Source organism: Meriones unguiculatus, chromosome 12 (genome assembly GCF_030254825.1).
Source record: "Meriones unguiculatus strain TT.TT164.6M chromosome 12, Bangor_MerUng_6.1, whole genome shotgun sequence".
NCBI lineage: Eukaryota > Metazoa > Chordata > Mammalia > Rodentia > Muridae > Meriones > Meriones unguiculatus.
Window position 1 is genome coordinate 1,387,181 of NC_083360.1, and position 27,112 is coordinate 1,414,292.

The 27,112-nt window shown below is 47.8% G+C and overlaps 1 protein-coding gene across 4 annotated transcripts in view; it reads right to left on the minus strand.

Moving 5' to 3' along the window:
- Positions 1–27,112, minus strand: part of Tbc1d1 (TBC1 domain family member 1) — a 187,162-nt gene that overhangs the window by 43,334 nt on the left and 116,716 nt on the right. For 2 of the 4 annotated variants that reach the window (XM_021647714.2, XM_021647716.2), the window contains 6 exons: positions 25,699–25,827; positions 24,257–24,343; positions 21,675–21,955; positions 19,583–19,741; positions 18,921–19,040; positions 17,768–17,907 (listed from right to left, as the gene is read on the minus strand). In XM_021647714.2, the coding sequence (XP_021503389.1) occupies positions 17,768–17,907; positions 18,921–19,040; positions 19,583–19,741; positions 21,675–21,955; positions 24,257–24,343; positions 25,699–25,827 (916 nt within the window). The remainder of the gene's footprint in view (positions 1–17,767; positions 17,908–18,920; positions 19,041–19,582; positions 19,742–21,674; positions 21,956–24,256; positions 24,344–25,698; positions 25,828–27,112) is intronic. The other 2 variants (XM_021647715.2, XM_021647717.2) reach the window with 1 other exon arrangement.

Genomic DNA, 27,112 nt, shown 5'->3' on the forward strand with positions numbered 1-27,112 from the left:
TATGTGATTCCTAAGTGTGCAAGTGAGTGGATATCTGTGTCTCTGTTTCTTCTGAGGCTCTTTTTTCTGTTAATTTGTTTTGTCTTGTGATGTGCTAGTTCTTGTTTTAGCTTATTTTATATTGATATACCTAAGAACCTGTCTGTTTTCTATCTAATGAGAGACAGAGAGGGGCTGGATTTGGATGGGAGGGGGCTAGGGAGGAACTGGGAGAAGAAAAACTATAATCAAAATATATTATGAAAAAAATCAATTTTCAGCTGGGCATGTTGGTGCACACCTGTAATCCCAGCACTCAGGTAGGCAGAGGCAGGTGGATCTCTGAGTTTTAGGCCAGCCTAGTCTAAGTTAGTCCAGGATAGCCAGGGTTACATAGAGAAACTCTGCCTTAAAAAAATTTTTTTTTCAATAAAAGAAAAAAATAAGTTTAAAGAAAATAATTATATTAATTCCCAAACAAATTTAATATTATCTTCTTTGTAAAATTAAATATATTTAATCCAATAGTGTCATTGTTTGACGAAAAATCAATGACGAATGTGAATACTAGTCAGAGTGGTCAGCACTCGGAATGGAAAGAGATTCTATTCTAGAAAATGACTTCACCCAATACTCTTCCTTCCCGAGTGTGGAAACTGAGACTCAAAGTCATGTTTCTGATTATGTGGTAGGTGGCATGCTTTACAAGTACCTACCAGTTTTACCTCCATATCAGCCGTTAACCCAGGGACTGTTCTACAGCTCAATGGGAACACTCAGAACATAGAGCTAATCAGTTAGTGAAGCCAGGACTAGAGCTCAGGCCCCATGCTAACTTATCCCCATGCCTCAGTCAAGTAACAGGAATACGGGCAGAGAGGGGGTGAGGAGAAGCACGGGCTGAATCACACTGGTGCTGCCAAGGCATTCACACATCTTTCTCATTCTGTGAGCGCGCACTTGCCTAGGGAGTTCAAAGACGTGTCAGATTACTGGGAGATGGAATCAGAGGTAGTTTTGAGCTGCCTGATGTGGGTTCTGGGAATCAAAATCAGGTCCTCTGTAAGAACAATACATAATCTTAATGCTGAGCCATCGCTCCAATCCAGAGTGGAGATTTTTCTAAAGAAATACTTATATACTGAAAACATTTCAGAGAAATGCTTGCTCCATGCAAAACTGACAGCATGGCCCCAGGGTCTTTCCCCAACAATATGGGGGAACCTCCTCTCAGCTTTGGCATGCCACTTACCAGAACTATCAGGGAAAGTCAATCTCTCCTTTGAGGGCTGGCATAGCCTTTTGGCTTCTCTTTGTCTAGCTTGCTCCCCCCCGCCCCCCCAAAGCTCAGTACTAAGGCCATGCCTCTCACACCATAATGCTTGCTCTTGCTTCTACTCCTGTCTTGTAGGGTCTCAGGCACCTCCTCTCTGCCCCCACAGCACCGGTGCAAGCCTCTCCACCACCTTGAACCCCAAACATAACAACAAAATAAGATCCCAGAGAAGGGAACCAGTCTGAACTGGGAAGACTGAGCAGAACTGAAAGAAAGAGGAACAGAACTTAGCAAGGCCCTGACTCACTCTATCTATCTATCATCTATCATCTATCTATCTACCCACCTACCCACCTCCATCCTCTATCTGTCTGTCTATCTATCTATCTATCTATCTATCTATCTATCTATCTATCTATCTATCTATCATCTATCTACCTACCTACCCACCTCCATCCTCTATCTGTCTGTCTATCTATCTATCTATCTATCTATCTATCTATCTATCTATCTATCATCTATCTATCTACCTACCTACCCACCTCCATCCTCTATCTGTCTATCTATCTATCTATCTATCTATCTATCTATCTATCTATCTATCTTCTATCATCTATCTATCTACCCACCTCCATCCTCTATCTGTCTATCTATCTATCTATCTATCTATCTATCTATCTTCTATCATCTATCTATCTACCCACCTCCATCCTCTGTCTATCTATCTATCTATCTATCTATCTATCTATCTATCTATCTATCATCTATCTATCTACCTACCTACCCACCTCCATCCTCTATCTATCTGTCTATCTATCTATCTATCTATCTATCTATCTATCTATCTATCATCTATCTATCTACCTACCTACCCACCTCCATCCTCTATCTGTCTATCTATCATCTATCATCTATCATCTATCTATCTACCTACCTACCCACCTCCATCCTCTATCTATCTATCTATCTATCATCTATCATCTATCTACCTACCTACTTACCCACCTCCATCCTCTATCTATCTGTCTGTCTGTCTATCTATCTATCTATCTATCATCTATCTACCTACCTACCTACCCACCTCCATCCTCTATCTATCTATCTATCTATCATCTATCATCTACCTACCTACCTACCCACCTCCATCCTCTACCTATCTGTCTATCTATCTATCTATCATCTATCTATCTACCTACCTGCCCACCTCCATCCTCTATCTATCTATTTATTTATCTATCTATCTATCTATCTATCTATCTATCATCTATCTATCTACCTACCCACCTCCATCCTCTATCTATCTATCTATCTATCTATCTATCTATCTATCTATCTATCATCTATCATCTATCTATCTACCTACCTACCCACCTCCATCCTCTATCTATCTGTCTCATTAGGAGCTAGAGATAGGTGGATATTTAACACATACCTTTATACCTTTATACACCTATGACTACATAATAAACATGTTACAGATTAATCCTCCCGTGACAAGCATCCATCCACTTCGGCCAAGAACAGTGGTGAAATAAAAGCAAGTTCTGTTCCCGAGGCAACAATGAGTGAGCCCCACTCCAGACTGTAGAGGGACTTTAATCCAGTAACATGCTGCTCTGATCACATCCAAAGACGCTGTAGGTCTATACAGACACACCCTTAGTACACACCTTTAATCCCTACAACAAAGGTAAATTAGTTTGTAGAAGGAAGCACCCATGTTTGAAAGTGACATCTAATTGAGGGGCAGACAAGGTGAAGAATTAGAAAAAGATTTGACAGAATGAGTCATAAATAAGATACACCCAACTCTCAGGAGAGCAGACAGGAAAGAGAAGCTATTTAAGAGCAGCACAGTAGAGTTGAAACAGTAGAGTAGGGTACAGCAGAGAGAGTAGAGAAGACAATACAGTAGAGTACGAGAGAGAAAACAGTACAGTACAGTAGAGTTCAATAGAGAAGACAGTATAGTAGTGACAGGAGTTAAGCTGAGGTGAGTTGTCAGCTGAGTGTAGTTCCAGCAATTCAGTGAGAAGCTCAGAAAAGCCAGATTGAACCAGTCAGCTTGGAGAGCAGTTTGCACCAGAACAGCTGAGATGAACCAGCTAGCCAGAGTTCAGAAAGAGCTAGAAAAGGTGATCTTTTTCAGCAGTAAGCCTCCAAAACAACAATTACATTTGGTGAATAAAAGTTACTTTTTACATCGACAGGGTCGGGAGTGATTGAAAACAGATCAACAGGGATAGCAAGAATTCAGAGGGCAACTGATGAAGAATGAGCCAACCCTAACTGAACTCTTCTGTTGGGTTAGGGACAGTCTAGTGTTTAGTTCTGAAACATAAGAAGGGCTACTGCCAAGGCTAGGGAAGGCTGTCCCCTGGGAAGGGCAGAGCAGCAGAAAGAATCGAAGACCACAAATAGTCCCACCAAGAGACTAGGGAAATGAAGGAGGAGAAGCACATAAGTTGCATGAAATAGGTCAAGTTAGTAAGTAGGGCCGACAGACCTCCACCCTGATACACGGGCAGTGGGAAGACAACGGCCACAACTTCTGTGCCAGAGTCAGAGAGCAGGACTGTGTGCACGTAGCTGTCGGGTACTCACACCAGGCCCCTAAACTTCATCCCCAAAAAGTTTAAAAAAGATGTCAGACCACTCAGCATTCATTATTCATACTGCCAATGTCTGGGGCTACAATCGCTGATCAAGCCTCCTCTTCCTGGAGTTAACTGTGGACACTCATGGCTCCCTCCAACAGCACGTGGGTCCCAGTAGCAATGAGTTCAGTATTCAAGACTACTTTTCAGAGGCTGGCCCTAGCAGCCTCAGCAAGAGGCAACCCTGAGAGCTTGTGAGAAATGCAGTCTTGGTCCCAACCCTCCAGGCCTGCTAAATCATAACTCCAGGGTAGATCCAGCAAACCAGGCTTACACAACTGGGAACTCTAATTCTCATATATGTTTGAAGGCCCTGGATCTGGGCATTTAACGTACTGGCTGCAGCTAAAATTTCCATGCAGTTGCCTTAACTGGTGGGGTCATACTATGTGGCACTGTAACATGAGACAACAGACATGTCTTGTATTTATTTTACTTTTTGCAGTGCTGCGGGTCTTCACGAGGGTCTCGTGAAGATACGGCAGCCATCCCACCACCGAGCTAAGCCCTTAGCCCCAGGGGTACCTTCAAATAAACTTCAAATTAAACAATGACTCCACCCATCATGTGCACCCTGACCATTAAATAAAGTACAAAAAAACATCTGTCTTTTCAAATACTGGACAAATCACATTATCTTAGTCAAAGGCAATTGTTTGAACTAAAATGAATACCATTTTCTTAAGAAATGCATTCAGAAAGGGGCTCCTCCCTGTTGATCCAAATCCACCACCCACACAAATCAAGCAATAATAAATTTCCTTCCAAAAAACTCCAGATCTGAACATAAATAGTCAGGGACAGAGACCAGTGACTCACTCAGTACAACAGAAAAATATACTACAAAAAGCTAAGGGCATGATTTCCCAACCCATGTTATTTAGCCAAGAGCAGTGAAGCAGCCTGTTTGGAGCCGAGCTTCCAGCACCCGCCCATTCCCTGCTCCCCCTACTGCTGTTCATCTCTTCCCACCTCTTCTCTGCAAACCAGGACGGTCCTGGCCATCACACTCTGCCAGAAAAGGTGGAGTCAGATCAGGGTCTCTTTCCTGCTCAGAGTCTACTGAGGCATGGTGAAGAGAACCATGGAGAAGACGTCCACCTCCTCAATCACCCGCAAGCTTCACCCAATCATGGCGCAGGTGTGACCATGGCTCGGGTGTAATGGGAGCTAAAAGTAGACCTGGAAAGACACAAGAGATTGTTATGGAGAGGGAGAGAGTGAGGATGCTTTCACACAAGCCCATGCCCTTTCTCATGAGCCCATGGGCTGGGGAGCAGAGCTGTTTCTGGTTGAGCTTCTACAGCTGTACCTAATTTCCTATGCAATAAGGCGCCAGGGCTTCAGCATACGGATGTGGGGAGGGAGCAACACTCAGTCCACTACAGGGCAAGCGCCACTCCAAATTCACACTCACAAACAGACGTGGTAATGCTACAGGAGCCCTGTACACGTGATAGACCCATCGCATTACCCCAGGGACAGAGACCATGTCTTATACACTTTAGACACTGATTAACATTTCATTAAGGACATGGCAAACATTATTACAAGGTCTGGAAGGGGCAGCCCTATGGTGAACCAGGAAGCATTTTTTTATAAAGACTATCTCACACACACGCACCCCTAAAGAAAACAGAAGAAGAGCTATTGTGCTGTGGGATCGGAGGTGTAAAGGATGGAGCCGAAGGCTGAGTGGACATCAAGGACAGGAAAGTTGGAGGAGTGATGCGCCATGCAAGAAGAGACTGAGGGGGAGGGGCAAAGGATCGCAACCAGACAGTGCAAATGGCAGCTCCCAGGAAGTCCAATTTTCCCCTTTCTGGTCCAGAGAAACTGTGGGCACTGTCTACATATTTATGTATTTGCACATATTTATGAAAACATATACTTTTAAAGGGCAAGTTTCCTACGGTCCTAAACCCCGAGAGTAAGAACTCCTAATATTTCCTTCTATTCTCCCCCTGGCTTTGTTGAACTTTTGCTGCATGCTGCATTTTGCTAGTCCTGCACTGTGAGTCGCTCCTTGGCCTTTTTAATTACTTCTTTAAATCGCCATAATGGGGTGTAGGTTCTGAAGCACCTGAACACAGGCATGTTGGGCCTAGGCTCTGAAGTAGGGGGTCATTAAGGGCAAGGTGGGGTGGACACCAGGGATTCATCTCTGGAAGAAACAATTAAGAAATGAGCAGGGATCCACCACAGCCCTGAGGCGTGGACAGGAAAGCAGGAACGGAAGTAGGTGACTTTATGAGGGTCCCAGGAAGAGGGTGGCATGAAGAGTGTAGGGGAGAAAGGTGTGACCCAGAGAAGAGTCAGGGAAGGCACATCTAGGTACAGCAACCAGAATCCCACGGGGAGAGGTCTTTGGCTAAGCTGTTGCTGGACAGCAGGCCCGAAGTAGAAGGGGCCTGAGTAGAACGGGCCTGAGTGGCCAAAAGCTGCAGCCACGACCTCTACTGCCCTCCTCCCCCGCCTGCCTTGCAGGCATCTGTCACTGAAACTCTAGCCCCACCCGCCTATTACACAATGCTTATCTGAGTGTGATCTAAGGTTGGACTCCATGAAAGGAAGCCCAAGGCCTGAGAGTCAGGAAACACTTTTGTGCTTTGCTGGGGAGAGGGGACAGGAAGTCCACGCAATGAAACAACAAGTTTAAAATAGTGGACGGTGTTTTTCCCCACCCCCTACAATGTGCTGTTAAATGTGGAATTGTGGCCTTTCTCCCTGAAAACTCAGCACGAATGCTTTCTGCAAGCATTCTGCACGCATCAGCTTGGGAGGCAACCTCCTCCTCAGATATCAGACTCTGAGGCAGCCAGCAAACGGAAGCAACTGTGTAAAATGACCAGCATATTGTCCAGGGGCAAGACAGCTTCTTTTTGACACTATGACTATTCTCCAAATATGACAGTCTCAAAAAAAAAAAAAAAAAAAAAAAAACCAAACAAAAAAACCCAAGTATGACAGTCTCTGTGATGCTGAGCTGAACACAGTAGGATGGTATAAGCTTATATCCCGGCACTCAGGAAAACTGAGTTCAACGACGGCCTAGGCTGCTCTGTAAGAGTCTGCATCGAAGACCAAAACCAGACCATGTGGCTACCATTTGTCGGGGAGGTAGCTATTTTTATTTTCTGAACACCCTAAGAGGATGAGGCTACCTGCATTCTAAGTAAGAACAGTTTCCGCTTACCAGACCACACTCCCACTACCATGAGGCAGACGCTGTCACAACACCACGCTTACACATGCACATACTATGGATAAGGTCACAAATTCGCTGTTAGCCAAACAGGTCACAGAGAAGCCACCGGGGCAATCCCAGCACACCCACCGGAATGACCACTCTCTAATTAACCAGAAAATAGCAAAGACTGTGATGCCTGCGCATGAGTAAACAGGAAGTCTAAGGCACTGGGAAAGCACAGCCGCTGTGAAAAGAATGCGAAGCGTTAAAAATGCAAGGGCCACATGATCAGGCATCCCACTTCTAGTATTTGCACCCCAGGTTCACAGCAGCATTAGTCCCAACAGCCGAGAGGTGGGCACAGAAAGGTCTGGTCAGTACAAGCAAAACCACACGTGGCCCACATGTATACAGAATATAATTCGGTCTTGACGTTGGAAACCCTGCCATAAGCTAGCGGAGGAGACGATGCTGACTTAAGTAAACTTCTAACAAGAAGACAAAGGCTACATGAGTTCATTTACAGGAAGCACCTAAAGCAGCTGTACTCATAGAAATAGAAAGTAGAACAGCGGTTAATGAGGTCTGGGGCAAGGGAGGAGGGTTAATGGTTTTACAAGAGGAAAACCCATGACCAAAATTTACCATCTTAACCACTTTGAGGTGTGAGTATGTGTTTTACACAGCAAAAATCATTTTGGAAAAATTTTAAATCAATACCCTTAACCAGGACACTACTGTGACAACCAGGACGATACCCTAGCCAAGTATTTCCAAGGTCACACATTTTCTCTCAAGTGGCCAGCACCAAGAGCAGAATTATTTATCATGATGGGAATTATTAACTGGCATTATCGAGTTTCACTTTTTTTTTTCTTCTTTTGAAACAAGTCTTGCAGTGTGTTCCAGAATGGTCTTGAACTCTCTGATCCTCCTGCCTCAGCCTCCTGAGATTATGCAAGCGCCTTCCCACGCCTGGCTCTGAGCTTTGTTTTGCCACATGACATACCAAAAAACAAAGGGCTGTGGGCTGGAATGAGGCAGTGGGAAAGAGCCCACAGACGCTCCAGAGAGAGAGCTTGGAAGAGGGGGTGTGAGGAGAGAGGCTTGGTGTTGGGAAGGTGTCCTCGGGAGGCAGGCCACCTCCCCAAAGGTCACGCCACGGGGCGCTTGAAATAGCAGCGCTCTAGAGCTCGCGCTCTCCCTGCGGATGTGTCACACGGTCCGGGTTGTTTGCTGCCTGATGTGGGAGGCTGAGCCTGCATGTGCTGTGCCCTGCTGCCCCTCACAGCTCCGCACAGCGGCTGCTAACATCTTACAGAGCAGGGACCAGGCAGGGCCAAGAAGTGCAAAGCAGGGCACCAGCGCAAGCCAGCCCACCTCAAGCTTCTGACCAGGCTGCTCTGTGAGTGGTCAACACTGAACATAGACCCTGGACTCTTTTTCTAAGTATAGGGCAAACGAAGGCTGCTGTGAGCACTGGGCTGTGGACCTCAGTCTTCTCATCTATAAAACAAGGCAGAGGTACTAAACTAAGAATTTTTTTCTTTTGTTTAAACATGCACACATACATACACACACACACACACACACACACACACACACACACACACACACTATCAAGAATTTATTACAACCCATAGCCTCAGGGTACTGACGATAAGCACTAAAGTACAAATGCATCTCCCCACCGGGCATGCCATCAGGGCATACTGTCTCCTGGGCCTGGAGAAATGGCTTGGTGGTTAAGAGCTCTTACAGAGAGCCCAGTTTTGGCTCCTCGTACCACACGGGTGAGCCAGATGGAGTCACCTGCTGGCTCTTACCAACTCAACAAGCCGGGAGGGAGATGGGCTTACAGTCATCCATTGTTCCCTGAGTGCTGCTGGACACCACTACAGAGTGAGCATGGAGACAGCTAAGAAGCTGAGAACAGCTTCCTCTGTCGTGGAACTGGAAACTAGTGAGACGGGAAGAGGATCAGGGAAGACAAGCTGGTTGGTGACACCCAGTCACAAAAAGGGAAGATCGGAGAAGTAAGAATCTACCACTGAAAAGCCTGCGTCACCAATGGGTTCTGTTCCCATAAGCCTCAGCTTCTTCATCTGAAAAAGTTTGAACAGATGACATTCAGTGCCCTCACCTGCTTTCAGGGTTCCTTGAAGGGGGCATAGCCAATATCCATCACGTACTCTCAGCAATGGTATTTTTGGGGAGAAGTGTGGGCAATCTTGACTCTGTCTACAGATTACCACATCCATCAGTGGTTCTAAGTAGCAGGCAGTGCAAAGGGAATCTCCTAGGTCTTTCTTGGCCAGCAAAGCTAGCAGCTTTGCAGTTGTGGTACCTGTATTCTAGAACTGGGTGGGGTGGGAGGCATATTCTGGAACTTTGTTCCTGAATAGTGTGAGCTCACTTGTGCCTCTCAGCACCTAAAATTGAGGCTAACCTCAGGAGCTAAATTTTTGTTGCTTTCAAGTGTGGTTAGCTTATCCTTACATTTGAATGGCTGCCTGTGGCCAGTGTCACAGGTGTGGAGGTTAGCACACATAACCAGACGTGAGAAGGCTGTTCATCCACAGGGACATTCAGAAGCCAGCTAGGAGCACTGCGAATGCAGAGGCCAACCGTGTCCCACAAGGAAAGGGAGAAATGTTGTCACCGAGGCGGCCTGAAAGGATGCAGGGAAATGTGCCAGTGTGAAAGTGTGGCGAAGAGGAAAGAACATAAGCAGGAAGCACTTCACTGGGAAGAGAAATCATTCATGTAAATTCATGGCTGCCTGAGCACACAGAACGACAGGGAGCAATGGAGCTTCAGAGGCTACGGGCCTCTGGCCCTGCTTCATGCTTTCTTCCCAAAAAGCAGACACAGCAGCAATGCACTCAGCCAAAAGTCAAGGTCTCCCAGCTTCCCTGGTCACTACAGTGGTTAGGTGACAAGGTTTCATACAATGAGACACATAAGGGAACCTGCTAGGCATTGTAGGAGAATTTTACTCTCTGGATATACAGGCTTACGCCTGGGAATCACAGCTTTCCTTCATAGGTGCATCCTTCATTGTTTGGTTTGGAAATGGAGGAAAATAGATGAAGGAGGCATGAGTCATGAGAAGGGTAAAAGAGACAAGGCTAGGTACACCGGTGACATCACAGGATCAATGGAGGGAGCTTTGCTCCTGTTAGCCACACAGGAGACAAATGTGGACCTCTGTGCATTTGCTAAGTGTGCATTCGCTCGGATACAGCTCTACACGATCTCAGTTTTGATGGCTGGAAGTGAGAGAACAGCAGGACAATGAAAACTGAGCCTCAGGAGCTGAGGACGGACCCCCATAGGATAAGGGAAATCCAGTGAGCTGGGAGAACATAGGGCCAGGTGTATGCAGCCTGCTGTCTGTGGGGACAGACAACAGGTGTGACAGAGACTCAGGTCAGGGAGAGGCGCTGAGTGTGCTGTTGCATGCTGGTTTCACTGGGAATGGGGAGCGCCAGCATTTCTTTCTTTGCAAGCACTGATAAGAATGAACAAGACTCTGCGAGTGGAGGAATGTCCCCCGTGTCTTCCAATCTAAGTCCCACGAAGGGGTTTTCAGCCGAAGGCCCCACTGAAGCCTCACAGGACCAAGGAAGCCCAATGCTTCCACTACACCCCATCACACCCCTAAACTCAAACCTTGGCAAAAGAAAAGCTGGCACCCACAAGGGAGAAAAACAAAAACAAAAACCTTTCTCTTGGTAACTGGGGAACATCCAAGCTCAGAATGAGGACTGAGGTAAAACAGTAAAACTGGCTGAGACTAGACACGGCTGATCATCCTGCTAAAACAGGACCTACCAAAAACGACCTTCACACAAAGCCCTCCAGCTAAAGCACCCTAAAAAGAAATGAACCTGTCCTCAGCATTATATGGAAAATTCAGTCTTCTCTCGAGTAGAAAATTGCCGTTTGCCACCGCCAGACATATCCAGGATTACGCAAGACCATAACTACAGTGTTCCTGCTTTGGTAAACAATGTTTAAAAGCTTTTAGGACTTAGGCTGCAAATATTTTCATTTATATGAAAGTTTTAAAACAAATGTACTTGGAAAAGTCTGTTTAGACAACAGCATAATGTATCCCTTGGCTTTGCCTCGGGAGTTTTACAAAAGCAAAAGCTTGCTGACTATGCCAAGGGCTGTGCCCCTGGAGCCGCTGGCCCACGCACACGGGGCACACAGCATCGCCTTCTCCAGCAGACAAACGTCCCTGCCTTTAAATGTAAAGCACAGACGTCATCTGACTAGGCAGACACTAACCCCCCACCCTCAGTCTGGGGTTCCTGGCAATGCCTACGGTGTGTGCTTGTCCCTCAGTTTGGGGTTCCTGGTAACGCCTATGGTGTGTGCTTGTTAGCAAATCACCAGACAAGGCTGCAGAACGTCCACCCCAGCATGCGCTTTTTATTGCAGCACAGCTTCTCAGGGACCAGCTGGAGTGAGCAGACCTGTTAAAACTCTCAGGGATTTATTCCCAAAACTGGGAACTGCTCATCTGTGCAACTAGGGATTAAATTTACTCTTAATCAGAACTGATTAATCAGAACTTAGCTGCATTAACTAATCAGAGGGAGCCTCGGTGCCTTATTCAATCTGTCCGCCATCTCTTTAAAATAAGTAGTTAAAAGCAAAGACACTAAACACTTAAGACACACTGAGAATAATTACAACAGCTACTGCTAGCATTTAATGAATATTTATGCAAAAAAAAAAAAGGTGTGTAATGGCATCCTGATCTGCTATAGGATACACCTGTTCTTCGTTCTGATGTCTGTCTTACTGATCACTCAAGAGCTTTCTGGGATGTGCTACGCTTGAGGACAGCTGGCAGAGGTGTCATGCCACCTACCCATGACCCTCTGGCTGTCTCCTGGGAGTGAAGGCAAGCTGTGGGAGCTCGGAGAGGCTCTCTGGAGACCACACTTCCCATGACCAGCGCCAGGACGCAAGAGCATCATACTGAAGCAACAGCAAACATGGCCAGCCTGCATGGAGAACTTAAGTGCCAAGACCCCTTCCTGCAGCTCTCATTTGGAACAGCTGGCCCAGTGGTCAGAGGTGCACACCCTGGACCCAACACCAACTCACAAGTAAAGTCCTTTTTCCTTCTTCTCTGGGGCTGGGACCACATTCAGGGTCTCATGTAGTCTAGGCAAACTTCGACCACTGTGTCACACCCATAGTCCTAACTCTCTTTCTTAACGGTCATCCACAAAAACCCCTTTCCATCGATAATCAAAACCGCATTGTTCCTCAGAACCAAGAAGTGGAGACAATGTCCACATCCACTGACTGGGAACCGTAAGCAGGAGGTGGCAAGTTGGGAGCATTAGTCTCCACCAAGAGGACACCTGTTGTAACACAGAAGACAGATATCGTCATGAGAAGTGGGAGGAGCCTGCACAGAGCGCCACAGAGTCTACAGATGCATTTACAGAAGTGTCCGGGATAAGCAAATCCACAGAGACAGGGATATGTTAGTGACTGCCTGTCAACAAGGGATGAGGTCAACGGACTGTGAGGTAATGGTTAGAAAAGAAATGTTTTTCTCGTCACTTAAGAATTTTAAAATTGTATTGTGGTGCTGGCTGCTCAATGCTGTGGCTCTATCTCTGAAAACAGCAGCACTGAGCTGTGAGCTTTAAACGAGTGATTTCTTCAGTATGTGAACTACATCCCAATAAGGCTGCATTAAGTCAAAGTAAGCAAGCTGTTTCTTCTGCTCCTAGAGCTCACGTCAGTCTCCCCTGCTGGCCAGCCCAGCACCTAAGGAGGATCCGGGCTTGGGCAGGGGGCAGGGGCCCAGCGGGTGGGTGCAGAATGGAATGTCAGCAGACACTCCCACAGGGGAGCTCTGGGTGCAGGGCCAGCACCTGCAGGGCAGGGAGCCTCCATGCACCATGAGGGCCCCACTGTTTGACTCAACATGTTTGCACAAGTCCACAGACTTTTAGCCCCTGAAAACATTTTAAACTTCTTGCCACTACCATGTTTTCAATACTTCAACAACTCACTGGAATCTGTAAAGGTTCATGGGAACGTGTTAAGCTAGATATGGAAAAGCACATCTGTAATTCTAGTACTCACAGGACTGGGAGTTTGAGGTCAGCCTTAGCTACACAGAGTTTGAGGCCAGTATGGATGATGTGAAACCCTGTGCTCCCCTCAAAATTAAAAATAAAGATGACATATGAAAACTTTCTGCTTTGGACTTTGTCCTGAGCACATAAGCATGTTCTGAGCAGGCACTTGACCCTAAGGGGGACCTCCCTGCCTACTGGGTGCTGCATTCAAGTCATGGTCACCCGGTTCCCAGGCCATTTAGCTCCCATGCTGCAGTAGAGACAAGTACAGACACCTCAGCTCTGACCCCTGAGTCTTGCTACCAAGCAGAAGTGGTCAGGGTGATGATGTTTTCAGATCACTTCACACAAAGTGGAAGGACTAGCTCTCTAAATTCCAGAGGCACACGGGCAAAGCTGACAGGGCTAGCTTAGTGGTGTTAACAGGCACGCGAGCAGCCAGCCACACCAGTCACTGTGGCGTCCCTGGCCTCTGGGTGACGGGCCAACAAGCACAATACAAAGACACACGCGAACAATCAGGTGCTTGGCCTGAAAGGCTTCATCCTGAGACTGGTCTTTGCTCACCACAGAGAAGCAAGAGTAGATGACAGCAGACAGTCTCGCCAGGGGCAGTTAGCACACCCCTCAACCCTGCATCGGGAAGGCCACAGCAGAGGTTCCCAAGTCGAAGTCCTCCGGAGCAGAACCCCATCTCAAAAGGAATTTTAAAAAAGCTGTCAACTCGACCCAATCTGCTCTGCCCTGCCATAAAATCCTACAGAAGGACAGATCTTGACTTCAGAGCTCCCTATTCAAGTAAATTGCAGCGGACAGCAAGTATGACTCTTGAACAGAACAGTGCTGCCGAGGGAAGCAAGTTCTTAGGGATCAGATCAGATTCACCAAGACAAGAGAGAAACACTGCCACCAAGAGAGAAACACCGCCACCAAGCGGTGACAGCCTCTCAAGTCAAAAGAGGTTGCTTCACTGTAGCAGGAAATCAGAATCCTGGAGAGCTTCGGAAAGGAATAGAGCCCAGGTCAAAGTCTGAACATGATTTAGGGAGTCGAGGACAGTCCAGCTGGGGTGCTTAAAAATACTCCCAGGAGGCTGGGTAAAGCTCAGATGGTAGAGTAACTGCCCATGTGCAAGCAGCCCTCAGTCCAATCCCAGCACGGCCTTCAAACAAAGCCGACTGCAGAGACAAGATACCAGCCCACCACCAAACAGACACAGTGGCACACCTGCGTAGTCCCAGCACGGCCTTCAAACAAAGCCGACTGCAGAGACAAGATACCAACCCACCACCACCAAACACAGACACAGTGGCACACCTGCGTAGTCCCAGCATGGCCTTCAAACAAAGCCGACTGCAGAGACAAGATACCAACCCACCACCACCAAACACAGACACAGTGGCACACCTGCGTAGTCCCAGCACTCACAAGTGGAGGTAGAGTCAAGAGTTCAAGGCCAGCATCAGCTACAAAGCAAGTTCGAGGTCAGCCTAGGCTACTGCAGACCCAGCCTTAACAACGAATTCCCCAGATGGATGTGATGTTCAGTGAAAGCCAAGAAAATGATAGTGGAGACATGGATATGGTGTTCATGTTTTCCACTATGTCACCCACTAAGATCTCCCCGAGGTACATGAATTCCTTTTGCACAGTAACACAGAAGCCACAGTGAAGATCACTTCCATGCTTCAGTTTGGCCAAAACTATTTCCACCTCAGTTCACGTGTTCTCTAATGCAGAGTTCTTCCCGCTTTAAGTAGGGCAGGCTGACCTGGCTGTTCTCCCAAGACAAAAAAATCTTTCAACTTTGGCTTCACTAGACTATATACTCACACAATGGGTTTCAAGTCAATAAATCATTGTTATTTATGCCAAAAGAGTTTCCTTCCCCTTTTCAAGACATGTCAAAGTCTGAAGGCATCTATTGTTGGCAAAATGCAACTGTGACATGAAATACTTAAATGAAAAGAAGTAGATGAAGACTAAAACTGTTCCCTGGCACAGATGGAACAAAAAGACTCTCTCCCGCTCCAAGTGGAGCGCTGCCGAAAAATTATTTCATAATGACAAAGAGTTCTCTTTTGTATGTACACCGAGAAAAGAAACTGGAGGGTAGGCACCACTGAGTATCTAGTTAAAAGCTGCTTTCCAGCATCCTGTGCACGCCTGACAATCAGGTGAAAGTCCTTGGCAAAGAAAACAACCTGGTAGACACTGAGTCCCTGGAGCCATCCACAGGGAAGGCCCTTTGCAGAGGATGAGGGCAGACAGCTGCTGTCCCACATACAGCAAGCAGCATTTTCGACGGTTGCCCTCTTATTCCTTATCACTGTTTCCCCATCATAGCCTGCTTCTCCATATACACCTCTTCTCATAAAAGGTGTATATGGAGAAACTCAGAAACTAGCACAGCAGGCACAAGGCCTTGTGTTTAATTCCTGCCACCACAAAGAAAGCAAGTCATTGAGAACTGAGATCACTGGAGCCTCTGGACCTGAGAGCCCCGAGTCTACCTGCAGAGGCTCAGGGCCGTCTCAGAGAGACTAGCCAGATCAGACTCACTGTGGCTGCTTACTCTAACTGCTCAAACTGGGCTATTCACATCAGTATGTGAGGGACAGCCTTTCAGAAATGGTGGAGGAGCTTGGGATGCAGCTGGCCCCACCTCATCACAATCCACTTTTCAACAAGCTCGCCAAAGGCCTCCCAGTCTCCTTGAAGCTGCTGAAATACTGCTCTCGCCCACGAACGGACACAACCACCACATGGGCAGCCGTGTGCACAACTTTGCCCAGGACAAGCGCACCGCCACCCACTTGTCTCCTGTAGGGCCAACAGTGAGGCTCTGAAAACGAGGGACTAATTCCAAGGCAGAGCACAGGGTGTTTGCCCTCAGCCATGCCCTCGGATGCACTCCTGAGCACACCCAACCTACCACAGCTTTGCCCTGATTTACTAGCACTCTGTGGCACCACCGGGAGAGAGTGAATACTTTACCAAGTATGGTCCTTTCACATGCTCCCTGCCACAAGTCCTCTGCCAGAGAACCAATGGCATGGGAAGGGAGACCATGCCGCCCAGAGGCAACAAGGGCGAGCAGACGACACCATCTGGGGCATCATGAAGCCCTGGGCTTTAGAGTTACGCCACCAAGCAGCTGTGAGCATCTTATTTCATGCCCACTGACTGTCGCCATAGGTGACTAAAACTCAGTGGTTTCCTATTTATCATGCAGCTTTGCTTCCATGTGGAGAGTGCGGCAGCACGTTTAGTCCAGATGTAACCCACTGTCTAGATGTAGGGTCAACCTCTGTAGGCTCAAAAGTAGAGCTAGCCCTCTCAGACTTTGTTAATCTTGTCTCACAAAACTCCAACCAGTCACTGCTCAGCTCAGAAGGGGAGCGGGGCTGCAGATGTAGAGCTCATTGCTAGAGTACCTGCCTGGCGTGTGCAAGGGCCTGAGTGGGGGGTTTCCCCACAATTTCCAGGCAGTGAAACTTTAAGTACAGTTTAACTACTCTCCATCAGGTAGGTGTCTCATATAAGACTTAGATTCTTGAGACTTATTTCACAGGGGCTTGGACACCGAAAATGGCATGCCGGGCAAGTATGGTGGGAGATGGTATTTGCCTGGTCTAACCTCATCACCAGCTCACGTTGTATTTCCCCTTCTTTGTAAATATTTCCTCCATCTGGCTCAGACGGGAAATCAGAATCCCTAGTTCAGGAGCACAGCACTGCTCATGCAGCGGTGCGTCATCACTGAGCGCTCGTGCAGCGGTGCGTCGCTGAGCGGCCACATGGCTTGTGTCAGGAGCCGCATGAAGGGTGTGCTCAGGGAAGAGCCCAGCCGGCCCTGCCGCTTGAGGAAGTCGTAACGTTCCCTCTCAGTTTAGCTCAAAGCTGTACTGCTGGAGTCTAGATGAGGGATGGGTAGTCACCGGAGCAACTGAGTTTGTGCAAAGAACCACCCCGTTTTCTACCAACACTTCAGTGATTTTCTTTCTAATATGATGAATTTTAAATACTTGCCAGGAGTGGTAGCACACACCTTAATTCCACCTCTTGAGAAGCAGGGGCAGGTGGATCTCTCTGAGTTCAAGGCCAACCTGGTCTATATAGTTTCAGGCCAGCCAGGACCACACAGTGAGACTCTGTCTCATCACCACACAGACACACACACATACACACACACACACACACACACACACACACACACACACACACTGCTTCTAATTAGCATTACGCTCTCTTATCTAGGTTTGGCAAAGGTCATAATCTTAGGTTAATGGTGAGAATTTTAGATGGCTCTATCCAGCCTGAGGTTCTCTGGGGAGGACTGGAGTCTGAACAAGGCCCACCTTGTCCCTGCCTGCAATGTTAAGACCACTGCTGCCAAGCAGGGCCCTACACGGCTTCTGTGTCCTCCCCTAACCTGACCTGAGAGACTGCTCTGACACTGCAGCCAGCGACCTGCTCTTCCTCCCAGCAGCGGGCACTCAGATCTCTGTGGTGTCGAGGCGCTCCTCAGGGGCGGCCTTACCTTCGTATCTGCTTGGGGACTCACACGCCTTCTGTGGAGTGGCCACTCGAAGGAATATCTGCTGTCTCCAGGAATGCCGCCGGGTCTTCATGGGGGTCCCGTCTGTGTCGCCCAGGTGGTTTGCTTTGGATTCCAGGTCCCTATAATGGTAAGACGACTGATTCATGAGAGGTGGGGAGGCAACAGGATTTATTTTCAGATGACTTCATCTCTCCATAAACAGATAACTTGATAAGCACAGAAGCTAAATCAAAGCCACAGTGGGCCAGTGTTCCTAAAGGGCACTGTGCAAAAGAACAAGTTTCCATGCCCTGTTCTACTGCTATCATAAGAAATATTCTAAGAGGTATGCTCCACAGATCATAGCATCCAACTGAGCCTTTCTCGGGCTTCTTCAAAAGAGAAAGCTACTAGCTACTAACTATGTAGCTAGGGCACTGTCACCAGAGCCCCAATCCACACTGGTCAACACGTGGGACTGCTTTTCTTAGCACCAGCCTATCTCCATGACTGACACAAATCTCTTCCCCCACCCACACGGCACAGTATACAGCCACACCACACATTCAGCCACGAACCCCGCACAGACACCGCACACATTCACACCATCCCCCTCCCTCGCACCCCGACTCCCCCCCTTTCCACATGCATGCAAACAGAAGATCAGCTGTAGCTTAATTAGAGAGAACCATCAAGGAACTAATGATACAATCACTGGTGATGTTGGCTGCTTTAAAACTTTTAGCTTCAAAACTATAAAACAAACTATATTTGTTAATATGTAAATAGAATCTCATTAATTTTCTTTCCATTCACAAGCCAACTTGAGCAGGCCCTTGCAGCTTACACTAGGTATGTGCCACAGTGAGGCAGACAGGTGACCTTGTGAGGACAAGCACAGGTCCTGTCCTTCACAGCCTACAAAACCAGAAAGACAATAACAACCTCAACAAACCAACCCTGTGCAAAGCTGGAGAGCAAGGTGGCTGCCAGCCTTACAAATGACACTTAAGGGAAGACCCAACATAAGGAAGTGGCACGGTGGACTCAGCCACAATGTTCCAAATGGCAAGGATCAGCGGAAATGTCCCGTCTATCCCACAGTAATGCAGCACTCAGACCATCAGACCTGACGATTTAAATCAAACCCTACCTGTTCGTGCTCATAAAGTCACAGGTGTTATTTTCATCTACAGGAGCCAGAAATTTTAGAAAATTTGGCACAGAGGAGGAAGAATGGAGTTTTTTCCGCAGGGCATTACGGTAGGAGACACTAAGAGTTTGGTTGAAAAAAGAGTTTAGGATAAAGAAATATAAACACATGAAGTACACACTCTAAGCTTAAAAAGGAAACCTAGTCACTGTGATGCTAAGCAGGAAACCAGGTAAGACATTTAAAATATTCTGAGTGACACTGACTTTCATTTTCAGTCACTAAATTAAATTAAAAAGAAATCAGTCTACCTTGCAAATGACAAGAACAAAAAGTTTCTGACATGGTACATATTGCAGAGCATACAATCAGCTGTGAGGCTGTGCGCATGCATGTGTTCCCAAAGAGGTGAGATGATGTGACAGTCAAGTGTTAACACAGTTCACCACGGAGACTTTCCACAACAGTTTAAAGAAAACTGAGAGTAAAAAAGTCAACTCCAAGGACAGCTAAAACGGTAAAGCCAAATAAAACCAAGAAGCCCCCCCAGACCCCAAAGCGGTGAGCGGGGCTTCCTGCAGGGACGGCCCGCATGCGCTGGGCTGTCAGGGTGAGCTGCTGGCACACAGACAACACCCAACTTGCCATGCGAGGGTGCTCACCTTTTGGGCATGGCATTGCCACTCTGTTCTCCACTGGAATTGTGTTTTAGGTACTTAAAAAAGTTTGGTGAGGAGGCGGAGGGGTTAAGACGAGGCGGAGGAGGAGCTGAAGGCTGCCCTGAACAGCACTTAGACTCACCCCCAGGAAGATGGTCCACACTAAACAGCAACCAGAGAGAGAGGGTTAGAGAGAACAAGGACACCTGGAGGAGGACGGAAGCAGAAGGATGTAAGGCTTTGCCGAGCATCTACTGGACTCGGCAGTTGGGGCTTTTCTTCACGCCTCTCTGCTCTTGCACACTGTCAGCCGAATAACACCTGCTCTGTTCCCTTGCTGGGAACCAAGATAAAACTTTAGAAGTAAAACAATAAAGAAAATAATCCAAAATTTAGAACTCTTATTTCCTTTTGGGACATCTTGCCCTGAATTTCAAAGTCCTGTTTCCTATAGACTAGGGAGGAAAGTTCACAAGAAAGAAAGCCAAATGTAATGTAAAAGGTGGACAATTCCCCTTCCCTCCCATGGCAAAGCTGTATTCTTAGGGAGAGAGGAAACACAGCAGCTCTCAGCACTCTGTCCTTCCACCTGAGGACTGACAAAGAACTCAGGCTTTTTGGGTAGGAATGTTTCCAACACCACAAAAAATGCCAGGGAGGGGGGATGGGCACACAGCCATGCTGCAGAGCAGTGCTCACAGGGTGCTGGAAGGCGGGAGCGCCTCAGACTCCAGCTGAGCCTCCCAGCAGACCTGGCCCACAGTCCTGGAGGACGTCTGCCTCCTGCCATCGGTGCCTAATGCCATCGGTCACTGGATGATCCCAGTGAGCAGCTCAGGAAAGCAGCTGACGGCTGTGTTTGTGCTCCAGGAGTGTTTGCGTGTCGTGTCTTCCCTCCACACACGTCAAACCCCAACCGCTGCATCGAATCAAATGGCTCTGGGTACGACTCACACGGACATACGCGTTGCGTTCCCAGCGTAGGAGGCTGCTACCATACACAGGTATGCCCCATTTTTAAAACTTATTTTAAAGGCTAATTTGTGGCCCGGTTACAGCTCCTGGCACTCGGGGTTGGTCAATAATAGACCCAGGAAAATACAGTGAGGGCTTCTGTCAACACACTGCTCACTACGTCTGGAAAAGCTTAACTTAAAGATTGCTGGCTAGTTTCATGTCAAGTTGACACGAGCTACAGTTATCAGAAAGCAAGGAGCCTCAACTGAGAAAACGCCTCTCTTTTCTCATCAGGCTGTAGGCAAGCCTGTAGGGTGTTTTCTCAATTAGCGACTGATGGGGGAGTGTCCAGACCACTGTGGGTGGGGCCAGCCCTGGGCTGATGGTCCTGGGCTCTATAAGAAAGCAGCTGAGTGAGCCATGATGAGCAGGCCAGTCAGCAGCTCCTGCCTCCAAGCTCCTACTGTGTGGGTTCCTGTCCCCATTGTTCTTCGGTAATGGACTATGACATGAAAGTGTAAGGGTTTATTTGGCTTACACTTTCATGTCATAGTCCCTTTCCGCTCCAACCTGCCCTTGGCCATGGCGTTTCATCACAGCAGAGTAACTCTCAGAAGACAAGCAGTGAACCCCAAGTCTAGAATTCCCACAGTGGCAGGTTCCAGAAAGCATTAACTCTGCTTCCGTCACAGAGTCTTTCAGTAAATATGCCCAGATGACACCTAGATCAAGACACTGGGGCCGGTGCTCAGGTTCCTGGGTGTCTCTGTGGGCATCGTGACACACCTCTCCGAATCTGCCTGTATGAACCACAGGCCTGATCTAGGTATTGAAAGGAGGAAATTCCTCCACTCACACCCAAGTGCCAACTTTCCCAAGACCAGCAGACAGGCTCAAGGTCACCACCTCGTGCATTAAGGACTGGTGATGCGCAGAAGGACCATTTTTGCTCACGTCTACCTGCTTGCTAACAATGCTTGCACCCACCTCTACACACTTCCCGAGGGAGCCGGAAGACCAAGCACTGCTTCAAGTCTTATCCTTTGAAGCCAAGCGTCAAACCTGGCTCAGGTTACTCTTCTGCCCAAAAAGCACATGCAGCATCCACTATGAACCTGATGCTTTCAGCAAATCTTACCTGCGTTCATGAGGTGTCTCTGTGCTCACGGAGTGATACCTCATGAGCTTTCTTTGAGAGACCCCTGGAGAGCTCTGAGCAGGTTCTGGGGGCACCAGGCACTCAACAGGGAAATGACTCAAGGTGTTGGCTCTCCTTCTGAACGCCTGCTGGGGTGACAACAGAGCAGACTCTTCTGCAATGTGGCTCTCTGAGTCAGTAGACAGGTCATCTGAAGAGCCAAGAAGCTTGAAGGAGCTCTCAGAGATGGGCAAAGCCTCCTTGTCATCCATGGACAGCTCCTGACAACAGACACACAAAAGATTAGACATATCATAGGGAAATGGAATGGGGGTTAATAATCTAGTGCAGGGAACCATTAAATCCATGGGCCCATCTGACTAGAATAGAGGCTGTCAAAAACATAAGGCTTTTAAGGCTGTAACATAATACCTGCTTCTCAGAGACAGGTGTGTGCTTGCTGAGGAGATGGGAAAAGTCCCAAACGCAACAGTGAACTTTACAAGCTGCAGCCCTGACTCTCTAATACCACGGACAGATTGCTCACTCAGAGAACAGGCTCTCCACAACCTTTTAGGAAGTATCGCCCTGTCCAGTTTCCACCATTTAACCAACTTCTTTATCTTTACCAAGTATGTTCATGGATGTTTACACTTCAAGGCTCTTTGTGACTCTGAGCTAATGTTAGATTTAACTTGGCAATCTTGACATTAAAATCTATACCCTGTATTCCACCCTGGAGTAGAAACATGTCTGTCACATTGTGCCTTTCCCTTCACTTCCTGCTGCGTTTCACCGTCCTCCTCTGTAAGAGTGCAGTGAAAATTCACTGCGCTATTTCTTGAATTGAACAAGATAAGACACTGTAAAGTGGTCCATATTCCATCCAATGATGCAGAAATAAGCTGAAGTTTCATGAAGCACGCCCTCCTTACTGTGTGCTCAAACATCCAGCAAGAACCCTAACAAGCCAAGCCTGTCAATCATGCCCGTAACTTCTGATTTTAGGAAGCAGAGGCCAGAGGACCGGAGTTCTGGGCCAGTGTAGGATACACATCAAGGTCGGCCTCAGCGAGGTACAAGATCAGAAAAGGGGAGGGGGACACATAAAAACAGAGAGTGGCAGGGACTTCTTCATCGACACCAAGCTATCTGAAGTCCCTCTCCCTGCCTTGTTTCCTCGGCACAATTTCCACGCTTTCTTCAAGACTTAACTCACAGCAGCAGTATCCTTCCCTTCTCCAAGCGGTCCACCACCAAGCTCCGCGTCTTCCCTCCCGCCTGAGGCCAGGCCGCCAATGCGTTTGCACACTCCCGACACAGGGTCTACTCTAACCGCCTGCTCTCGCCGGTGGGCCTGCTCATCTTTTAAAGCAGGTAAACCAGTACACCTGAGATGAAGTGTGAGGGACAAGCAGTGTGTGGCCCGTGGAGGCTAGATGACGAGGCAGCCTGCGCACGTAGAAAAGCACATGCAGACTGGCCGCGGCCTCACCGCACAAAGCCAGGCTACACATCCAGCAGAGCGGCGGGCGACACCCCCTGCTGCTTATCAGTGGCTTTTGGACCCACCCAGGACAAGCGAACCACAGACGTACTGCAGAACCCGAGTCAAGCTCTCCCAAGGAGGCGGTCTCAAACCATGCACTGCACACACTGCGGCAGCGACACCAGTTCAGCGGCTCCTCACAAGCTTCCTGAGAATAACAGTGTAAGCGGCGCACTATTCAGAAAATAATTTCATTTAACTCATTTTCATTTTTTGAGAGGGTTATGTGTGTTTGCTAACTTTTCACAATGTTAAATGTCTTTCTTACTGTTGGCGAGTATCTGAAGCCTTTGAAAACTCTAAGTCTAGGACAGAGCTCTGAACATTTTAACACAATTCTCTGGTGAGGAGCTGGGGTTCACATACTTCCTCATTCTTGCATCAGAGCAAACCGAAAATAGGGAGGAAAGCTGCTTCCTGAACACCAAACCTCAAACTTACTTCTTGGCAGTCACAGGATTAAGCAAACCAGATCCAGACCTGTGTAAATGCCTCTGGAACAAGACAGGAAAGCAAGGGGCCACACCAGGTGTGTCCTCCCGAAGACTGCCCGCCAACTCATTATACCTGTGCTCCGTGGAGACCAGAGGTTAGGCGTGGCTGCTTATGTAAGCGAAACAATCCTGTTTTCTCGCAGCCATCGGGACAGCCTCCGGACTTATGCTGCAGGACAGCCTCTGGATTTATGCTGCACAGCTCCCTGAATTCACAAACCCCCCACCTCTAAAGCTCTCTCAATTTTTTATTATTGCAAAATCTACTTTGGTTAAGAAACACACAGTTGTTACAAATTGTGTCTCATTTGTCTAAAATTACAGTCTCGATTCTTTGTTTATGGGAACAGTTATTTGCCTTTTCATTTAAAACTTTTCACATGACTAGCCCTCCACGTGTGCATAGAAGTCTGGAAACACTAAACGTTTTACGACCATAGGGCCGTGGACTTTCTTGTCCTTCTGACAGCGGTGCAGACAGAAGGGGGGCAGCTTGTTGGCTGGGCTTCAGGGCAGCACTGAGAGAGAAGCGAGCTTACTTTGCTGGTGTTACTTAGAGTGCTAGAAGTAGAGCTGTCCAGGTCCGTGCTGGCAGAGTGGGCCTGCGGGCCTCTGGCTTTATTACCCTGCAAAAGAAGAGGCAGGTGAGACCCAGCCCTTGTTACGAAAGCTCAGAGAAAAGCTGACAAACGGCTGAGCACACTCGGGCAGTAAGTCCACATTTCCGTCATCACTGAAGAACCATACCAGCCGAGGCGATCTCCAGAGCCCCTCAGATCAGCATTCGCTGGGGATGACAGGAAGAAGAGTCAACTCATCTGTGAGGACTCCCAAGGCACTCCCAATAGCTCTCTCCTGAGTCATAGTTGCTACCTGGCTACCTGCACGCCTCTCAATCAACCTGCACCCATCTGCGAACATTCAAAAACAAGCCCTTCCAGACTTTATTTTTTTTTTGTAATTTAATTGTTTTGAATTATCTTAAAGGACGTTGTTGGCTGGACAGTGGTGGCACATGCCTTTAATCCCAGTACTCAGGGAGGCAGAGGCAGGAGGATCTCTGTGAGTTTGAGGCCAGCCTAGTCTACAAAGCAAGTCCAAGAGAGCCAAGGCTAAACCCTGTCTTGAAAACACACACACACACACACACACACAGAATAATCAAGGGCTGGGCATGGTCGCACATGACTTTAAAAGAAAAAATAAAAAGGATGTTGTAAAATTCTCAGTAATATCATTGGGTAAAGTCACCATTAACTGATTAAATGAAGTCCATGTTTCAGAGGGACTAAGCCCTAACGCTCAAGAGCTGTAACAAAACAGTGTGAAGACATGAGACTCTGGTAGAAAGTCAAGTTTTGATTTGTTAAAAGTGACATAAGGGTGTCCAAATGCATGGGATGAGAAGACGCTCAGTGAACATAGGTCTCCCTAGAGGGCTCCAGCTGGCAACTTTTTCTACAAAAGATCTTGAAAACAAGTATCTCATAAGCACCTTACCATTTGTAAGTCACGTGGCCTCGGTAACAAGCACTCAGCTCTCTACAAAAGTAGCCTTAGAGCACAGGGGATGGATGAATGGTACTGGTAGATAAAGTAAGCTTTATTTGCAAAGCCGAAGAGACTGGTAGGATTTGGCCCACGGGTTAAATATTTTAAATACCTAACCAAAGGAGGTGACAGGATGGCTTTTTAACTTGTCCCTACAGACACTAGAGAAGCTGGTACCTACATCTTGGCATACATAATCTACATTCTTTATAGGAACTATGCCAAGAAGAACAGTCTTGGGAGCACAGACTGCAGAAGAGTGTAACTTCCAGACCTAGGGTTGGGAGAATGAGGTCAGACTATGGCACACAGTGTGGCGCTGTCTCGATAAACAAATGGGTAAGAATAAATACCACGTGGACAATTCTTGCTCTGATGAGAAATAAAATAGAGCTAACTCTCAGGCTCTGTTTAAGATGGCGCCACTTACCCGGGACAGAATGCTCTCCAAGGACTCCGTTAAGGACCTCTTCGCTCTGTTCTTCAGTGAATCTAGCCTGAACCGGCTGGCACTGGGGGGCAGTTCACTCCCAATGTTCTCTGCTGCCACCTGAGGGGTCTGGAGGAGAGAAGCACTGAAAGTGAGTCGACTAGCGCGTCTCCCCTCCGATGCACACGGAGGAACAAGCTCTGGCCCATCCTTCTGAGAGCCTGGGGACCCGTGTGCTCCTAGCGGCATGCCTGCAACTCCAGCGCTGCCATCTCGCGTGAAGGAGAGTGTGCGCTTGAATCCAATCAGCAGCTGGACCAAGCCACTGAATCAACATCTGCTACTTCCCACCTGTGGCCGAGTGCAAATTTCCCATTTTCTCTGAGCCTGGATTTCCACTCCGGTAACCTGGGAGTGACAATCATCTAATCACAGCACTTTGCTCTGAGACCACAACAGGTGGGGATAGGGCGAGCAGCGAGCATAGGAACGGGATGAAAATTACTTTGCTAACCTTTTAAAATAAAGCAATCACTTACATGGGGGCATTCAGACACTAAGTAGTCTTGGGTGTTCTGGACTCACTCTGTAAACCAGGCTGGCCTCAGACTCACACTGATCTGCCTGCCTCTGCCTCCCCAAGTGCTGGGAATAAAGGCCTGTACCACTATGCCCAGCTTTGAATCCATCTTTTCTATAGTAAGCCCTTCATCCCTTTTTAGAGTCTATCTTTTTTCTTTTTCTCCCTCTTCTGTTATTTCATGATCCCTTTCTTTCTCCTTTGAAACCAAGCTTCCTTCTCTCAGCTACACACACTAAACCAAAAGCATGGTGGAATCTGACAGCCACTAAATATATAATGTTTCTGGTAAGCAAAGAGGTATATTTCCAAAAACATTATCCCCTAAATCTCCACGCTGTGTTGCTTCCACGGAGCCTCACCTGACTGCTCCCTGCTAGATGATGGGTTTGTCAGAAAAAGACAAGCGCTCTCGCTCTAGACGGCAGCACACTCTCTGCAGTACTTGATAAGTTCCTCAAGCACCGAGGAAAGCGGAGAGGCTAACACCAGAATGCCTTTGCCCTGGCCAAGCCAGGTCCGCACAGCCAGGAGGGAGGGACGGGAGGGCAGCGCATCCCGGGACAGACAGACAGCTGACTGCCTCTGCTGCTCCTGAGCTGCGTGGCACAGCCAGTGCGTTAGCTGCTGCCCCCGTAGACTCAACTGTCTTCCGGACCTGCCATGACCTGTAAGTGAATTACTACACATTCCACCAGTCAGAGCTCAGCGCCTCCTCCACGTCTGTCGCTACTCATGCCCACTCCCTGTGTTCCGGCTTCTGCTCTCAGTGGGGGTCATTAGACTTCATCACAACCTCCTGACACCAGTTCCCGCCACCCTGACAACGCTCTC